At 46.6% G+C, this 16,331-nt stretch overlaps 1 protein-coding gene across 2 annotated transcripts in view; it reads left to right on the top strand.

The window, feature by feature from the left end:
• LOC134573306 (uncharacterized) overlaps positions 1-15,535 on the top strand; it is a 25,193-nt gene extending 9,658 nt beyond the window's left edge. The window contains exons 8-17 of one of the 2 annotated variants that reach the window (XM_063432967.1): positions 78-256; positions 9,239-9,946; positions 10,959-11,153; positions 11,307-11,373; positions 11,701-11,847; positions 12,508-12,710; positions 12,893-12,963; positions 13,139-13,330; positions 13,727-13,838; positions 14,145-15,535. In XM_063432967.1, coding sequence (XP_063289037.1) covers positions 78-256; positions 9,239-9,946; positions 10,959-11,153; positions 11,307-11,373; positions 11,701-11,847; positions 12,508-12,710; positions 12,893-12,963; positions 13,139-13,330; positions 13,727-13,838; positions 14,145-14,277 — 2,007 coding nt within the window. In that variant the 3' untranslated portion in view covers positions 14,278-15,535. The remainder of the gene's footprint in view (positions 1-77; positions 257-9,238; positions 9,947-10,958; positions 11,154-11,306; positions 11,374-11,700; positions 11,848-12,507; positions 12,711-12,892; positions 12,964-13,138; positions 13,331-13,726; positions 13,839-14,144) is intronic. The other variant, XM_063432968.1, reaches the window with a different exon arrangement.
• Positions 15,536-16,331: the final 796 nt, after the last annotated feature.

Below are 16,331 nucleotides of genomic sequence, written 5' to 3' on the forward strand. Positions count from 1 at the left end.
CTACATGTGTGATAAATAGTGTGATATTGTGTTACTATTAGGGGACACTAATTGTGTACACACGGTTTCCTTTTCAGAGGATATTGGCTTCTCACATGACTGGTAAGGACCTGCTTGAGGAGGTACAAACCACACTCAAAAATCTACAGCGACTTCCCCAGCCATCCTGTCCTAGAGCCAAGGTCACAGAGTCGAGGTCCATATGGATTGATTGGGAGGAATATAAAACAAACAGTGGGTTACCAGTTACATACAGGTGGGCAAAGACATCAGTCTGGCTGAACATTTCAAATCAGGATTGTGGTAATTATTTTGCTGTGTCTTCCTAGACCGCATACCTCCCATCTCAGTAACTTCTGCTTAGATGGCTCAATCTTGCTCCTCTTTCCATTCCCAATCTACACCTTTGTCAGGCTTTCTTCTTTATGTCCACGATTATTATTATTATTATTATTATTATTACTGGAATTTATATAGTGCCAGCATATTCCGTAGCGCTTTATAATTTTATCAAAGGGGGAGATACAATTGTGTTAATTATAATAACCAAGTACAGTACGCTGTGCCCTAAATAGCAGTCCAATGCCTATCCCTGGGCCACACAGGACTATTCTATCTAGATTTATCCAATCCCTTATGTGACAGATCCATCTGTACAGACTAGTATTGCTGGTTCGTCTGTTTGCCTTTATTTCGTTGGATTTCCTGTCCGTATGCCCCTGTTCGTGTGGTTCCAGAATACCGACTGAAACTACCGAACGGACGGCCACCCAGGAGAGGAGTGTGCTGCTGGTTAACCTCTTGGCCCCAATTAGAACGTTGTGGTTAACCGCAGACACCTCTCCATTCCATTCGTATGGGGGGTCGTCGTTCGTATGCCGACCACGAGGCGGAAGCAGCCATTTGGGGACATAAGGAAGATCAGCGGTGTTCGGTGTCGATTCTATGGAACTAAAAGCGGACACTTTATCTACCGAACACCGCATCCGAACACCGGTCTGTTCGGGAGTTTTGTAACGTACAAATGGACTTCACCCAGATAGCCGCCCCATGGAGTCAATCGTATACCGAAAGACTTGTGAGAGACTTTGACTCCATGGCGATTGAACTATGTACATCGGATCTGAGCGCTATTCGGTAGAAATATGCACTCAGATCCAGGCATCTGGGGATACGTTACACGAACCATATTTATTCGGTATTTCCTCATTTATGTATTTTAATGTATTTTTCATATTGTATTTAAAATGGCGATTTGCCTCTATCCTTGGAGATAATTAGGTTTCTTCCCAATTATCTCCAGGATAGAGAGGAAGGATTTATGGGTAAAATGAGGAGGGCTTACACCTAAGCCACTGCGATTGGCTACTGTCCATTATGTGTTACAGTCTTCCACAAGGTCCCCTAGGTGAGTGTCCACCTTGTGGGAGACCTGCATAAATACCGGGCAGGTAGCCCCCATTAAAGCAGATTCCTGTTTGACCCTCAAGACGGAGCTTGGTCTCGTTTGTTAAGGGAATTACTACTGGGAAAGCGTTTTTTCGTTATTTCGAGCGGTGATAGGAGTTCGGCTGATTTTATGGTCGGGAGTTGCCGCGTTCACGTATCCTCCGTTCGGGAGTTTGACGGTCGGCTGTACAGAACCTGCATTTCTGGAAAAGGGGATTATTGACTAAACGGCGGCTTCATCTATCTGGCGGTGAGTGTCGTAACAATGGGTGGCAAGCGACAGGATGAATCCCACCGCCCAGAAGGCCAGCTACACATCCCAGTTTGGAAATGCAGTATGAAGAATTAAGGCGTGCTACCCTTAAAGATATATTGGAACGCAGAGGACAGTCAGCGAGTAATCTCAAGAAAAGAGAGATTATTGCTATATTATTGGAAATGGATGCAGCACAAGGAATGGAGAGAGCTACTGTGCCTGGCATACTGGATTTAACACCCGAGGAGATACAATTTAACCGGGCAGTTCAGATAAGGCTGGCACACTTTGGCCCCAACCCTGCAGCAGATATTGTGGAGCGAGTACAAGCAGCAGCAGCAGCACAACAGGCGCTTCAGGGAAGAGGAGCTGCAGCAGCAGAGGTACCCAATAACAATGTTGGAAGGAGAAAGGTACCCTTTGCTGCATTTAAAAATTTTGTTGAATCAGAGGGAGAGATTGATGGGTTCCTGGCTGACTTTGAAAGGCAGTGTGCCCTACACCAGGTACCCGCAGAGGAATGGGTCACTATCCTCTCTGGGAAGTTATCCGGCCGGGCCAGTGAGGCGTTTCGGGCCCTCCCAGAGGAGGAAATCACAAGCTACCGGGCAGTAAAAGATGCCCTTTTGGCCAGGTATGCCGTGACCCCCGAGGCGTACCGGCGGCGATTCCGGGACACCAACAAACAAGCTGGCGATTCCTATGTGGAGTGGGCATGCAGAGTGCACCGCACAGCAGCCCACTGGATGGCAGGGTGCCAAGCGGTAACTGGGGAAGAGGTGCTGCAAGTGTTTTTGTTGGAGCACTGTTTTGATCGGTTACCTGCAGGAGTTAGAGAGTGGGTTAGGGACCGCAAACCCTCTACCTTACCCAAAGCTGCTCGTCTGGCTGATGAGTACACCGATGCACGGAAGTTGGACCAGACAGCAACCAAGGTCCCTACCCGAGTGGAGTACAAACCAGCAGCACCTCCAACCACTACTGTGTATCACCCCCCAGCGCAACGCACCCCCACAATGCCACCAGCGAATAACTATGTTCAGCCAGCCCGATTCAACGCCCGGGATTACTCACATCCTATTCGGTGCTTTGGGTGCAAACAGTTGGGGCACAAGAGACCGGAGTGCCCGTTGAACAATGCTAACCAAGCCCAGTCGTGGAGAAGACCAGCCGGCGGAAATCAGCATCCACCCTAGCCTGCTGCTCACTGTCTTGAACAGGAGGAATTTTGGGGTGTACTACATGAGGCTGATCCAGTACAAGCAGCACATCAGGACAACCGTCAGCAGCACAGGCAGACCGTTAAGCTGAATGGCAGAGTGGTCAATGGTTTGAGAGACACCGGAGCCACTATGACCCTGCTCCAAAAGAACCTAGTTTCAGAACACCAACACACTGGGGACACTGTGGCAGTGAGGGTAGCAGGAGGCAACGTGTTCTGTCTACCTGTTGCCCGGGTTCATTTGGATTGGGGAGTGGGCGCTAGACATGTGGATGTGGGGGTCATGAAAGACTTGCCTGCCGATGTCTTGCTTGGGAATGATCTGGCCCCTTTGGTTTCTGCCTATGCTCCAATGGGACCTGCTGATGTTAACCCAGTGACTACCCGTGCTACTGGAACCAGCTCGCCTGCTGCTGAGACCCAGGTAAGACCCAATTCCCCAACTGGTACCCTAGATCAGACCCCTGTTAGCTGGGATTCCCCAGAGGAGTTTGGGAGGGAAACCCGGGCAGACCCGACTCTCCAGAAGTACAGGGATAGGGCAGATACCGGAGAAGAAGGAGTAGATGGGGAACGGTATGAGTGGGTGGGGGACAGGTTGTATAGGATCCCTAAGCCTTCCCAGAAAAGCGTTGCCCCTCCGCTGAATCGACAGCTGGTGGTGCCCGCGAAATACCGGCAGGAGATTCTGCGAATAGGGCATGATGTTCCATTAGCTGGACATCTAGGGTCCCGCCGCACAGCCTATAGGATCACGCAGAATTTATTTTGCCCAAATTTTAATCAGGCTGTGCGGATATATTGTAGTACGTGTGACACTTGTCAGCGGGTAGGAAAGCGGGGGGACCACCCAAAAGCTAGGCTTATGTCTATGCCTATTATTGGGGAGCCCTTTGCCCGCATAGCCGTTGACATTGTGGGTCCACTGGCCAGGGCTAGTCCATCAGGTAAGAAGTATATTCTTTTTTTTTTGTAAATCTTTATTTTTGCAGTGCTTATAGTAATTGCATGCTTACGTATGGTACCCCAATGGCATTCCATACATAGGTTTCAAAACATTGGTTACATAGGGTAATAGATGAACAGAGCACTTTTTTTTTTTTTTTTTTTTGTTAATACAAATGAATATCAATCAGTTAAGAGCATTAATTTAACATTTACGTTGAGTGTCCTCGCTTTAGATGGGTGTACCTGCTTTACTACGTTTGCTATTGTAAGTACTGATGTCACACTATGGGTATTACAGTAAAAGGTATAGTAGGGCACATAGGATTCTGCAGTGTTGGCTACTGGAAAACACGGTAAAACTACGCCATAGGTTACATGCAGTTTAAAGACACGCTTATATGGGAGATCACGTTAAGCTAGCTGGCAAAAGCATCTCTGCAGCCCAGATAACATTATACCATGCGGTAAGCAGGGAGACAAGAGTGGTAGCAGGCTTTTTTATGGTAGCCCCTACAGAATCAGTGAGGGGTGGCATAACTGGTTAACCAAAGCGAGAGTTGGTGAGAGTTCCTGCAGGGAGACGTAGAGAGAACAGGTATTACTAGTCCACAGAACAGTCCCATTTGGCCCATGCCGATTCCTGGCTTGTAGGTCTTAGGTGTCAGTCCGCTGATGTGCGCCCCGGGTCCGCTGATGGTCGCTGTGGACTGGCGTCGCTACGCCGCGTTCCCTTTGGTGGCTGCCCTGCTGTCTAGGGCCGCTGGTCTTCGGCCTGAGGCCTGTGTAGGTGCTCTTGCCTTTTGCCATTGGGCCCATCACCAGGTCCGTGGGCCCAGGGTTCCGCTGGGTCGGTACAGTAGTCGGTCAGTTGTTCGGCTAAAGGTATCAGTGCCGAAACAGCAGGAGTTTCCCCGGCTTCTCCCTGGGTGTATGGCAGGCTGTGGGGGGAAAATTCCTCCCCTGTGAGCGCCCGGCTCAGAAGAAGAGTGAGCGGGCCTCTAAACGGTGGCATGCATAGGTGTGGTAGTTGGAGGGTGACATAAGTCAGGGGCATCTCTGGGTGTGTGGGACCCCGTGTGGCATTACCCTTCATGCAGGAATACAGGAAGGCTGTTGGTCGGCCTGTGCTCGAGGTAGCTTGCTGTGCTCGCATGGCCACCGCCATCTTGTGTGCTGGTCGCGGGTTACCCGTTATCCGTGTCTCCGAGGGTAGAGGAGTCTGGCTCGGTTTGGTTTGGACCGGGATCACCCCCCGGTCCGGTGGGGGGGAAGCAGGACCGGATCCGCCGGCTCTTCACGCGGGTCGGGCTCCGTCGGGCGGGATAGTGCTGCGGCAGCCGTCCGCTTCACTCACCGCCAGCATGGGTCTCGCCTGGTGCAGCGGGCCCCATCCTCCGAGGGACTAGAACTGCGGGAGCAAGCCTCACCTCAGCTCGGCAGCCCGGTTACATCGAGGGTCGCAGGTAAGTAGTTGCCGGGATTTCCCCTTAAAAGTGCGTTTTATTGGCTTTTTGTGGGCTATTTGCGGCCCTATGTGCAGGAGCTGAGCTGTCCTGCGACCGCTCAGCTCGGCGGCCCGGCCCCGCCCCCCGTAAGAAGTATATTCTCACCGTGGTGGACTATGCCACTTGCTATCCAGAGGCAGTAGCGCTGTCTAATATAGAGGCAGAGACGGTTGCTGATGCCCTGGTTAGGATTTTTACCAGGGTCGGGTTCCCTAAGGAGATCCTCTCTGACCAGGGAACCCAATTTACCGCTGTGCTCACCCAGCAGCTGTGGAAGGTGTGCGGCATTAAACCGCTGCTTAGCTCACCTTATCATCCACAGACTAACGGTCTCTGCGAGCGATTTAATGGTACCCTCAAGCAGATGTTGAGGACCTTTACTGACACCTGCAGAGACTGGGAACGATTCCTGCCTCATCTGTTGTTTTCCTACAGAGAGGTGCCCCAGAAATTTACTGGGTTCTCCCCCTTTGAGTTGCTTTATGGGAGAAGGGTCCGCGGACCCCTAGATCTTATTAGAGGCCACTGGGAGGGGGAGACAGAGCAGGAAGTAGTACTGCCCATAGTACTGTATGTCCTGGAACTCCGGGACCGCATGGAGAAACTGTCTCTGATGGTAAGAGAGAACCTCCAGGTGGCCCATGGGAGACAGAAGAGATGGTACGATCGGGGTGCCCGGCAGTGGGTCTTCCAGGTTGGGCAGAAAGTGTTAGTGCTCAAACCTGTGAAGGCGAACAAGATGCAAGCATCTTGGCAGGGCCCGTATAATGTGGTAGCTCAGGTGTGTGATACTACCTATCTCATAGCCAGCTGTGCAGATGAAAGGATCCAGCGATCCTTTCATGTGAACATGCTGAAGGAGTATCAGGAGAGACTGGAGGATGTCGCTGCAGTGTGTGCCCCGGCTGCAGACGACCCAGAGAACTTACCCCTTCCCGATTTGCTAGAGAGGGACTCCCAGACTGACCTTACTAGCCTTGTACAGCTAGGGGACAGGTTGAGCCCCACAGAGAAGGGACAGGCAAGACAGCTTCTGTGGGAGAAGCAGGCGACGTTCTCCCAAGAGCCCGGTTACACTACCCTAGCTGTACATAAAGTAGAGAACCCTGGACAGAACCCTCTGCGACAGCCCCCTTACCGTATCCCTAAAGCAGTCCGAGAAGGAATGCGGAAGGAGATACAGGAGATGACCCAGCTTGGGGTCATCGAACACTCCGATAGGTCCTGGTACCTAAGAAAGATGGGACCACCCGGTTCTGTGTCTACTACAGGCGGCTCAACGAGCGGACCACCACTGACGCCTACCCGATGCCCCGGGTAGACGAATTAGTAGATCGTATTGCCAGGGGACGCTATCTGACCACCATAGACCTGTGTAAGGGCTACTGGCAGATTCCCCTGTCCGAGGATGCTATCCCCAAGTCGGCCTTCGTCACCCCATTTGGCTTGTACCAATTTAAGGTCATGCCATTTGGGATCAGGAATGCCCCGGCTACCTTCCAGCGTATGGTCGATAGACTCCTCGATGGCTTCCAGGAATTTGCTTGCGCATACCTGGATGACATTGCGATCTACAGTGGGTCCTGGGAGGAACACCTGGTACATGTAGGGGTGGTACTGGACAAAATTAGTGCCGCTGGCCTGACATTGAAGCCAGAAAAGTGCCATCTAGGCATGGCTGAAGTTCAATACCTGGGTCACAGAGTGGGGTGTGGGAGCCAGAGACCGGAGCCAGGCAAGATAGAGGCAGTGGCTAACTGGCCCACACCTATCACTAAGACCCAGGTGTTAGCCTTCCTGGGGACGGCAGGGTACTATCGCCGCTTTGTCCCCGACTACAGCACTATTGCTAAACCCCTGACTGACCTGACGAAGAAGAATCTCCCTAAGCAGGTCCTGTGGTCTCCAGCTTGTGAAGCTGCGTTTCAAGCACTTAAATAGGCTCTTGTGAATGCCCCTGTCCTGGCTGCCCCAGTCCCTAACAAACGTTTTCTCGTCCATACAGATGCTTCCATGTATGGACTGGGGGCTGTGCTGAGCCAGGTCGGGGAAGATGGAGGAGAGCACCCTGTCGCATATCTCAGTAGAAAGCTGTTACCCCGAGAAGTGAGTTATACGGCAGTGGAGAAGAAGTGCCTGGCCCTGGTCTGGGCATTGAAAAAGTTGAGCCCCTATTTGTACGGACAGGAATTTTCCCTTGTGACGGACCACAATACCCTGGTCTGGCTTAACCGGGTCTCAGGAGAGGCTGCTGCGGTGGAGTCTAGCACTACAACCGTATAACTTCACCATCAGCTACCGACCCGGTAAGCAGAACGGGAATGCAGATGGATTGTCCCGGCAAACCGACGTCCCTACCACCTCCTAGTGCGGTCATCCCCAAGTTGAAAGGCCAAAGGGTCAAGCCGGGTCTGCCGGAGTGTCCCACAAGGAGGGAGCTGTGTGACAGATCCATCTGTACAGACTAGTATTGCTGGTTTGTCTGTTTGCCTTTATTTCGTTGGATTTCCTGTCCGTATGCCTCTGTTCGTGTGGTTCCGGAATACCGATTGAAACTACCGAACGGACGGCCACCCAGGAGAGGAGTGTGCTGCTGGTTAACCTCTTGGCCCCAATTGGAACATTGTGGTTAACCGCAGACACCTCTCCATTCCATTCATATGGGGGGTCGTCGTTCGTATGCCGACCACGAGGCGGTGGCCATTTTGGGACATGAGGAAGATCAGCGGTGTTCGGTGTCGATTCTATGGAACTAAAAGCGGACACTTTATCTACCGAACACCGCTGGAAGCTGCCGCCCGCGTTCTATTTCGTCGAGGCATACTGTCGTCTGTTCGGGAGTTTTGTAACATACGTATGGACTTCACCCAGATAGCTGTCCAATGGAGTCAATCGTATACCGAAAGACTTGTGAGAGACTTTGACTCCATGGTGATTGAACTATGTACATCGGATCTGAGCGCTATTCGGTAGAAATATGCACTCAGATCCAGGCTATCTGGGGATACGTTACACGAACCATATTTATTCGGTATTTCCTCATTTATGTATTTTAATGTATTTTTCATATTGTATTTAAAATGGCGATTTGCCTCTATCCTTGGAGATAATTAGGTTTCTTCCCAATTATCTCCAGGATAAAGAGGAAGGATTTATGGGTAAAATGGGGAGGGCTTACACCTAAGCCACTGCGATTGGCTACTGTCCAATATGTGTTACAGTCTTCCACAAGGTCCCCTAGGACACCTTGTGGGAGACCTGCATAAATACCGGGCAGGTAGCCCCCATTAAAGCAGATTCCTGTTTGACCCTCAAGACGGAGCTTGGTCTCGTTTGTGGGGGGGATTATTACTGGGAAAGCGTTTTTTCGTTATTTCTAGCTGTGAAAGGAGTTCGGCTGATTTTATGGTCGGGAGTTGCCGCGTTCACGTATCCTCCATTCGGGAGTTAGACGGTCGGCTGTACAGAACCTGCATTTCTGGAAAAGGGGATTATTGACTAAACGGCGGCTTCATCTATCTGGCGGTGAGTGTCGTAACACCTTACATATTCCACTTTGACAGGGAAGGAGGAGATCCCCGGCATTGCTTTACCTGAAAGGTAACAAACCATTTAACCCCAAAGTCTGCAACCCAGAGCTTTATCGCTCTGCATCTGCATGTCCGCCTAATGTCCGTAGCGTAACTCAGGTAGCCGGAGTGTAAAGAAAGTTCTATACCCAAAGAATAGTATAACAACAACTCCTTCCAAGCTAGGAAGCCAAGCCCACTCGTATTCCAGGTTATGCACTCTCTTGTTTGTGATAAAATAGTTATTTGACACTACACTAAGACAGCCATGTTGTCCTTCTGTTCACAGTCTGTTTGATGGTGAAAGATTGCTCTATCGAGGCCCGTTCTGCTCTTATCAGATCACAGATTCCAAAGCTGGTCACCAATATCAAATTAAAGTGGTTATGGAAACCCCTGGAGACCGCAGTCCAGACAGCCCAGTGACCATCATGACCATGGACGAACCATTGCCAGGCCCTCCTATGGACTTACATATTACAGGCCGTACAGCTACAAAAATAAAACTCAATTGGTCTCCACCATCTGAGGCTAGTACATTGATTAAAGGTTATATCGTGTACAAGGATGACAGTCCTGTGGAGACAACTTCTGAGTTAAGCTGTATAGTAGGAGGTTTGTTGCCATTATCAAGTTATAATTTTAGTGTTTGTGCATTCTCATCAAGAGGCCAGGGGCAAAAGTCATCCATAGCAGCTAAGACGATGGACAAAGGAGATCATGCCCCAGGCAAACTCACTCTGTATGTCATTGGACGAAGTGAGATCTTTATCACTTGGGAGGTACCCAGAGACTCTGCTGGGAAATTTTTCAATTATGAACTGTGCATGAACGGAAAGCCAGTCTATTTGGGCACTGAACGTTCTTACACTGCCCGTCGCCTTATACCCAATACAGAATACACCTGCAGAGTCTGTGCCATCACCAGTGAAGGGCGCTTTGAGAGTCGGCCGGTTACTAAGCGCACTGCCAAGGATGAATATAGCAATCTCAGCAAGTAAGTAACAATGAAATATACCTTAATGCTCTATGGTATAATAATGCAGTATAAGGGGCGGTGTATACAACTCACTTGTTCAGATTTATAACGTTGCAATTTGGAGTTATCCCTTTAATAGATTTATTATTTTTAACTTTTGTATTCATTCTGTTTATTTTAACACTGCTTATCATATGAGTATAAGCAGTAATCCGTCCAGCTGCAATCCTTTCTCATCCACTTTACGTAGAACACACAGGGATTAGCGAATGCTTTGAAACATGATCTCAGAATTAGGAATTAAGATCTTGGGTCTGGGTTACAAACACAGATACTCTATTGCAGGGTTTAAAATCTGTACTAGCCAGGCCTTAAAAGTTACTTGCCACAGGAAGCCATAGTGAACCCACCAGGAGTGAACCTCTACTCACCAGGGCTGAATTTCACCAGCGGCTCTTGGAAAGTGGAAATTTTGATCCTTACTCTACTGACAGCCACATAAAGTCGCACTCTGCATTACCCAGACAGTTTGAATACTGACTTACAGCGTTGGGCCAAGTGGTAGGCTGGGAGGACATAGTCAGGGCCGAGGGATGTACAAGTGCAGACACATAATTTAGACGTACAGATTTTAAAGGAAAGCTATTGGTACACAGACTACCCCTACAATTACCACTAAGTGGTTCAGCACTTTCCAAAATATGTCAGTACTCAAGAAAAGGTTGGCTCAAAAATTCCAACGAAGTTAAAAAGGTTCCAGACAGAAGAAATAGCACTTTTAAAATAGCACTTTTAAATCTCGCTGAGCTTTATATCTATTGATCTATTAAGATTTGACTAACGAGCCCTTGCATGCTAGTCTTCTCTTGCTCACAATAAGATGTTGAGGAATTACAGCCTAACCATTAAAATAAATTCATGGCTTGTATATATGTATAAAGAGTGTATGAACGTTCATAAATATGGACACAGTATATAAACGTACATTGACATGGTCACAAAAAATTAACACTTGTCCTAATGAATCTAGAAACCATGTTACAGCTGAGAGCAACCAACTTCTTATCTCCTCACCACCCCGTGATAGCCACAATCCCACCCAGAGACAGAAGAAGACAGATGGCCCGGCCAAAAACTGTCCTGATAAAAGCCACCACATACGCCTGCTGCTGAGTCGCCAGACAAGCAAAACAAAAGACAAGACAAGTCAGGCTCCCAACTCAAGGTAAGATTTACCTTCCTGGTGCAAGAGCATTAAGGGTTGAAACTAATCGAACCATATCTTCATGGTATAGGCTGATTAACCCTGGAGTGACACCCACCAGTGGGTTACCAAATATTCCATTCATTATAGTAGACTTCTCCTGTTTCATTTTAGAAGAGGCTCCCAGATATCCTGGTCTACAGAATCAAGTGACGATAATATAGGAACGCTGGAATTCCAGGTCAGTATGTATACTATCTCTGGTCAACCAGATATATTGCATTTTCCATGATATTTAGATCCATTTGGAAAATGTCATTTTTAGATCCTTATCAAATTAAAATCGGAACAATGTGGCAAGTCTGCCAAGAGAAATTAAAATTATTGCAGTAATGTACGGGCATTATGCTGGTAGGTTTTCCCAGATATCTCAGTGCACAGACCTTACGACAGCAGCCACACGAAAGGAGTTTGATGTGACGGTGACACAAGTGAGAGCAAATCAACATAGACTGTCCAGTAGCTTTCTTATCTGTCCACTGATGGCTTGTACTATCTCACAACCCAGAAGGCTTCAACGTGCGACCCAGCAGCCAGGCACATGGAAGAAGCACCTAAACGCAGAAATAGCAACTTTTCTCAAAAAGAAATTGGAACCAGTAACGAAAACAGAATGGAAACTCCCCAGACAATTAACACAGGAGCCTCTCTGAAGGTAAAAACAGGGCAGTGCCCTGAGTACAGCAAGATAGGGGGGATAAGAAAAAGGACAGGACATACCAAAATAAGGAGAGGAAGGACAATAAAGGGGCAATAAGTAGGACAGTACAGTTATAGTGGGGCAATAAGGAGGAGAGCAGAGCATGACTAGGTAATGGGCTTTAGAGTAGAGTAAGAATGGGGCAGCAGGTAAGAGTATACACTGATAACGGGGAGGCAGAGAGGAAGGGGGTAAAGAGTTTAAGGAGCAATGAAGAGGAACGTACGGGATAAAATAGTCTTTAGGAAGGCCAGTACATAGAGAATATAGGCACCAGAGCTAGATAAACAGGGAGAAAAGCAATAAAGAAGATAGTTTAACACAACATTTGAATAGTCAGAGAAAATGCCTATATTGTCTCTTTGATTGTAGTAGCTGGCTATACTTAACCTAACTTAAAAAGATGTATGACTGTTGTGCCCATCTAACCCATATTCAGAGAGTGGCACAGGAAGATGTAGATTCATTCTAGGTGCTTCTGTCAGTTTCCCCACCTTTGCCTATACTCGGCAATAAATTTCCTCGTGTGTATGTGTTATAGGACATGTCACTTAACCAAAATAAAACAGTAAGTTTAGCTGTTGCCATTCTTTATAATTTTCTGTTTTTGTGCAGCCATCCCAGCAGTTGACGGTGACATGCCCCAAACCAGCTCATCCTGGCTCTGACAACAAGAAGCCACACAGTGCCTACGGTCTAAGGCTCCTGCCTGTGGCATCACTTCAAAGCCTGGTACCGGAACACCTTCTCCTCCACCAAGCCAAGATGGAGGCTGAGCTTGTGCAATCAACATTTGGGCATAGGCAAGAGCAGAAAATGTAAGCCCAAACCAGCACTCCTAAATACAGAAATACGGTCTTCCGTTCCATTGCCCCAATCGATTTACTACAAAAAAACAACATAGCGTTCCCAATTGGTCAACAACAAGCAAAAAAAAAAAACAGATAGATTTAAAAAATAAACTAACTTCTTAATCATTATTCTTAATTTTTTTTTCCAGACATGAGTGCCCACCAACGTCTGATAAGGAAAAATCTCTGTGTCGCAGAAAAACATTACAGCCATTAAAAGGTAAGTAAAAGAGGCCACCAAATTAAGGACAATAAATCTGTTCTCCGCACTGTACACCAATCTTGATACTTGTTAGAACCCTTGCATATCATCACTCTACTGCAAGCATATCAAATGATCTTGGCAGAAGAATTGGAACGGAGAATTAGTCCAAATATGGATTTGTTTTTGGCAGATCCCACGCTGAGGTTTAGACACCAAAACCTGAGAGTCAGTGCGTGGGATATTACCGGTGCCTTGAAATCTGCAGAAGGAAGGCGACATAGTTTTTCTGGTAGATCTTCTCGCACATCTTCTGAAGAAGAAAAAATTCGACCAGTGAATATAAGCTTCCTGTGCAAAGATAGGCTCTTCTCAAAGCCAGGTGGTAAGACCTATATCAACACGAATATTGTTCTAACGGAGGAAGTAGATGATTCAAAAATGATTTACAGGAGTGTTTTATTTATGCTCAGACAGTTAATAATGTGACAAATCATACAGGCATATCATTCTTACAGTGAATAAAAGTATTCTGGAAACAAGCAATATCAGATGTTGTAGACAAACATTGCTTCTATCTCCTATAGTGTCTCAAGCGAGACAGAATTTAAAATGGCCAGGATAAACATTCTCACCACTGCACGTAGCATGAACTGTCTCGTTACATTGTAATAAAATATATCCAAAATAAAATCACCATCAGAAGCCAATAACTGAGTCCCACTAGGTGTCCGTGAGATAAGTTTAAAACTTTTTACCTGCATTTTTTTTTTTTCAAAAGGAGCCTTGGATTTTCGCCATCAATCTGTGCCCCAGTTTCACTCAGAGCTGTCTCGAATTCGGAGCTTCCAGCAGATGGAAAGGAAGGCACGGAAACCTTTTAAAGGACACAGGTGGGTGAAGGCTTGCAGGTGGAGGTCAATGTCCTAATGTGCTAGAGAAACATAGCATGGTCAATTCTCATTTAGAACGGGAGCCAGTCAGGCAAAAATTAAACTCCCACAATGCACCATCTTCCCTCAGCATCATGGGTGTGCACAGCTGTACATGTGCTGTTTGTGTCTGGTTATGTATGCATTTGCATTTACTACATACAAAAATATTTTTATCTGCATCACAAGTTTCGGAATGCTAACTTTATAAAGTAAAATGCATGCTTTCTGTGAACTGAAATATAACCCCTGTGTTATATGTTACAGGATTGGAGGCTCCCTGCCTGAACCTTTTCATAGGGACATTATGGCTTTAGTTGGTGAATCTGGGATCACATTTCGTCTGCCACTTGCGCTCAACGATTCTCTTACTCAACAGAAAGTCAAACAGCACCTCTGACAGGGGGCGGAAAATCTCGAAAGAAGGATTTCTGTTGAGTTTGACTATAAGACGAAAAGACGGGGGTCGAAAAATCTCAAAAGAAGGATTTTAGTCCAAAAGACTGGAATAAACCATTTTCACAAAGAGGATCCAACACTGTGTTTACTGTAGTTCTCCTTACAGTGGTGCACAATAAGCACCGCTTCCAAGCATTGCACAACCTCATTACAATATTAAACTAAGAGAATTAGACAATGATCTGCTGAAAGGTCATCGGACTTGGGAGGTCAGAATGGAACAAAGACAAAACTGCAAGGCATTGCCAACTGCTCAAACGTATTATTAAATCAACAATACCACGGAGCTGGGTAAAATAGTGTTCTTAACCACAAGATGCCATTTACAACCTCCACAACCTCCTATGTATACCACCTATTAATGGACACAAATCACAGGTCTTCACGGATAATTTGATCTGCAGTAACACATAGCCATCTGTTCTTGGAGACCTGAGATGAAAGTATGGAACAAAAGACTTTGAGAAATAAAAAGCACTTGGAGAATGAATTTAATTGGAGGGGGTAGTTTCACAAAGATTAATTACAGGGTCTTTGCTTAAAATCACAAGGAAAAAAAAAAAGGCCTTTCTACCTAGAACAACGATATTAGCTCTGTTTGGCAAGCCAGGTGTAAGTTTACAAATATCTGGCTCGCCAAAGACAGCTTTTATCATTGGCCAAACGTTGTGGAAATGTAGGTCACAGATATCTGCAAAGGCGGGGGTCGCCTCCATAGTACTATAATTACATTAAAAAAGCAGTGGAAAAAAAAGAATCTCTAAACTGTGACTACAGCAGACAGGAGGTTTTTTTGTTTTTCCAAATCTAACATTTTACCTAAATTTTGACATTTTTAATTTCAATTCACTGCAATTTGGAATAATTTTTCAGAATGTTTTTATACACTGTTTTTATTTGAAATGTTCGAGATAGCAAAACACATTCCAGATAAAGTCGTATGAATGTATACAATTATGTGCAAAACAAATAAGGGTCAATAAATGTCCCTGCTATCAAGCTGCAAAAGCAGTTAGAGAAATATTTTAGCATAAAAAAAGGAGATAGTCACACACACCTGACTTCAACGGACTAAAAAAATGCAGCAACCGCTGCATAATAATTTGATTGTTTGCAGGTTGATGAAAAAAAATTTGGAGTGTGAGCGTACGTGTCTGTACCCTGTCAGTAATTATCTGCGTTACTGCTTTTTAAATAAACACGTTGCCCACAGCTTGTCATATTTTTGTGAGATTCCATTGATACACCATCTTAAACCTGAACGTATTTATTCACTAAAACTCTAACGTGTACGGATCCAGTGCAGTTTTTTTACTTTTTTGTAAGCAATCACACAACTTTGCTATGGCTAAAAGAAAACCTTGAACATGAAGCAGTACTCCATAAATATATTAAGAGCGCTGAGATAAGGGGCCCATGATATAGTGACAACATTAATACACCCTTTGTTGGTGCAACAAGTGTGAACACCCCATTTCTGGGTCTCAAAGATGGCTCTGTCATTATTTTGTATCCCCATCCATTATCAAAGGCATGTTCCAGGCATCCACACGCATTGGGTGTAAACAAATACTGCAAGCACCACAAATACACAGCCTGTAGTTGTTATGGTGCCAGGAGTGTCATGGCACCCTCCCAGGGTAAGTACAGTTCGCCGCCTTCCCTGGATTCAGAAGCTCTTAAAGGAGTTTTTGTTAGCTCCACTGAGCTAAGCTCTGCCATGCAAGTCCGGCTCACTGCTGACACCGATGGTGAGCGCTTCCCTGCACTGTTGGGCTTAGTTCAGTGCAGGACATTCCAGTTTTAAAGAAGGCAACGACGGGGATCCGGTGGACCCCAGTTAGGGTGTAAAACCATTCTCAAACAGTTTGATTAACTACCCTGAGAGGCCAACAGGGCACTTCTGACACTATAACCACTACAGCCCTACAGCCGGCCACTTGGAACTCCAGACCCTACGCATTTTAGGTTCCTTTAACTTTTACAGCCAATGTT

This window comes from Pelobates fuscus, chromosome 9, assembly GCF_036172605.1.
Source record: "Pelobates fuscus isolate aPelFus1 chromosome 9, aPelFus1.pri, whole genome shotgun sequence".
Classification (NCBI taxonomy): domain Eukaryota; kingdom Metazoa; phylum Chordata; class Amphibia; order Anura; family Pelobatidae; genus Pelobates; species Pelobates fuscus.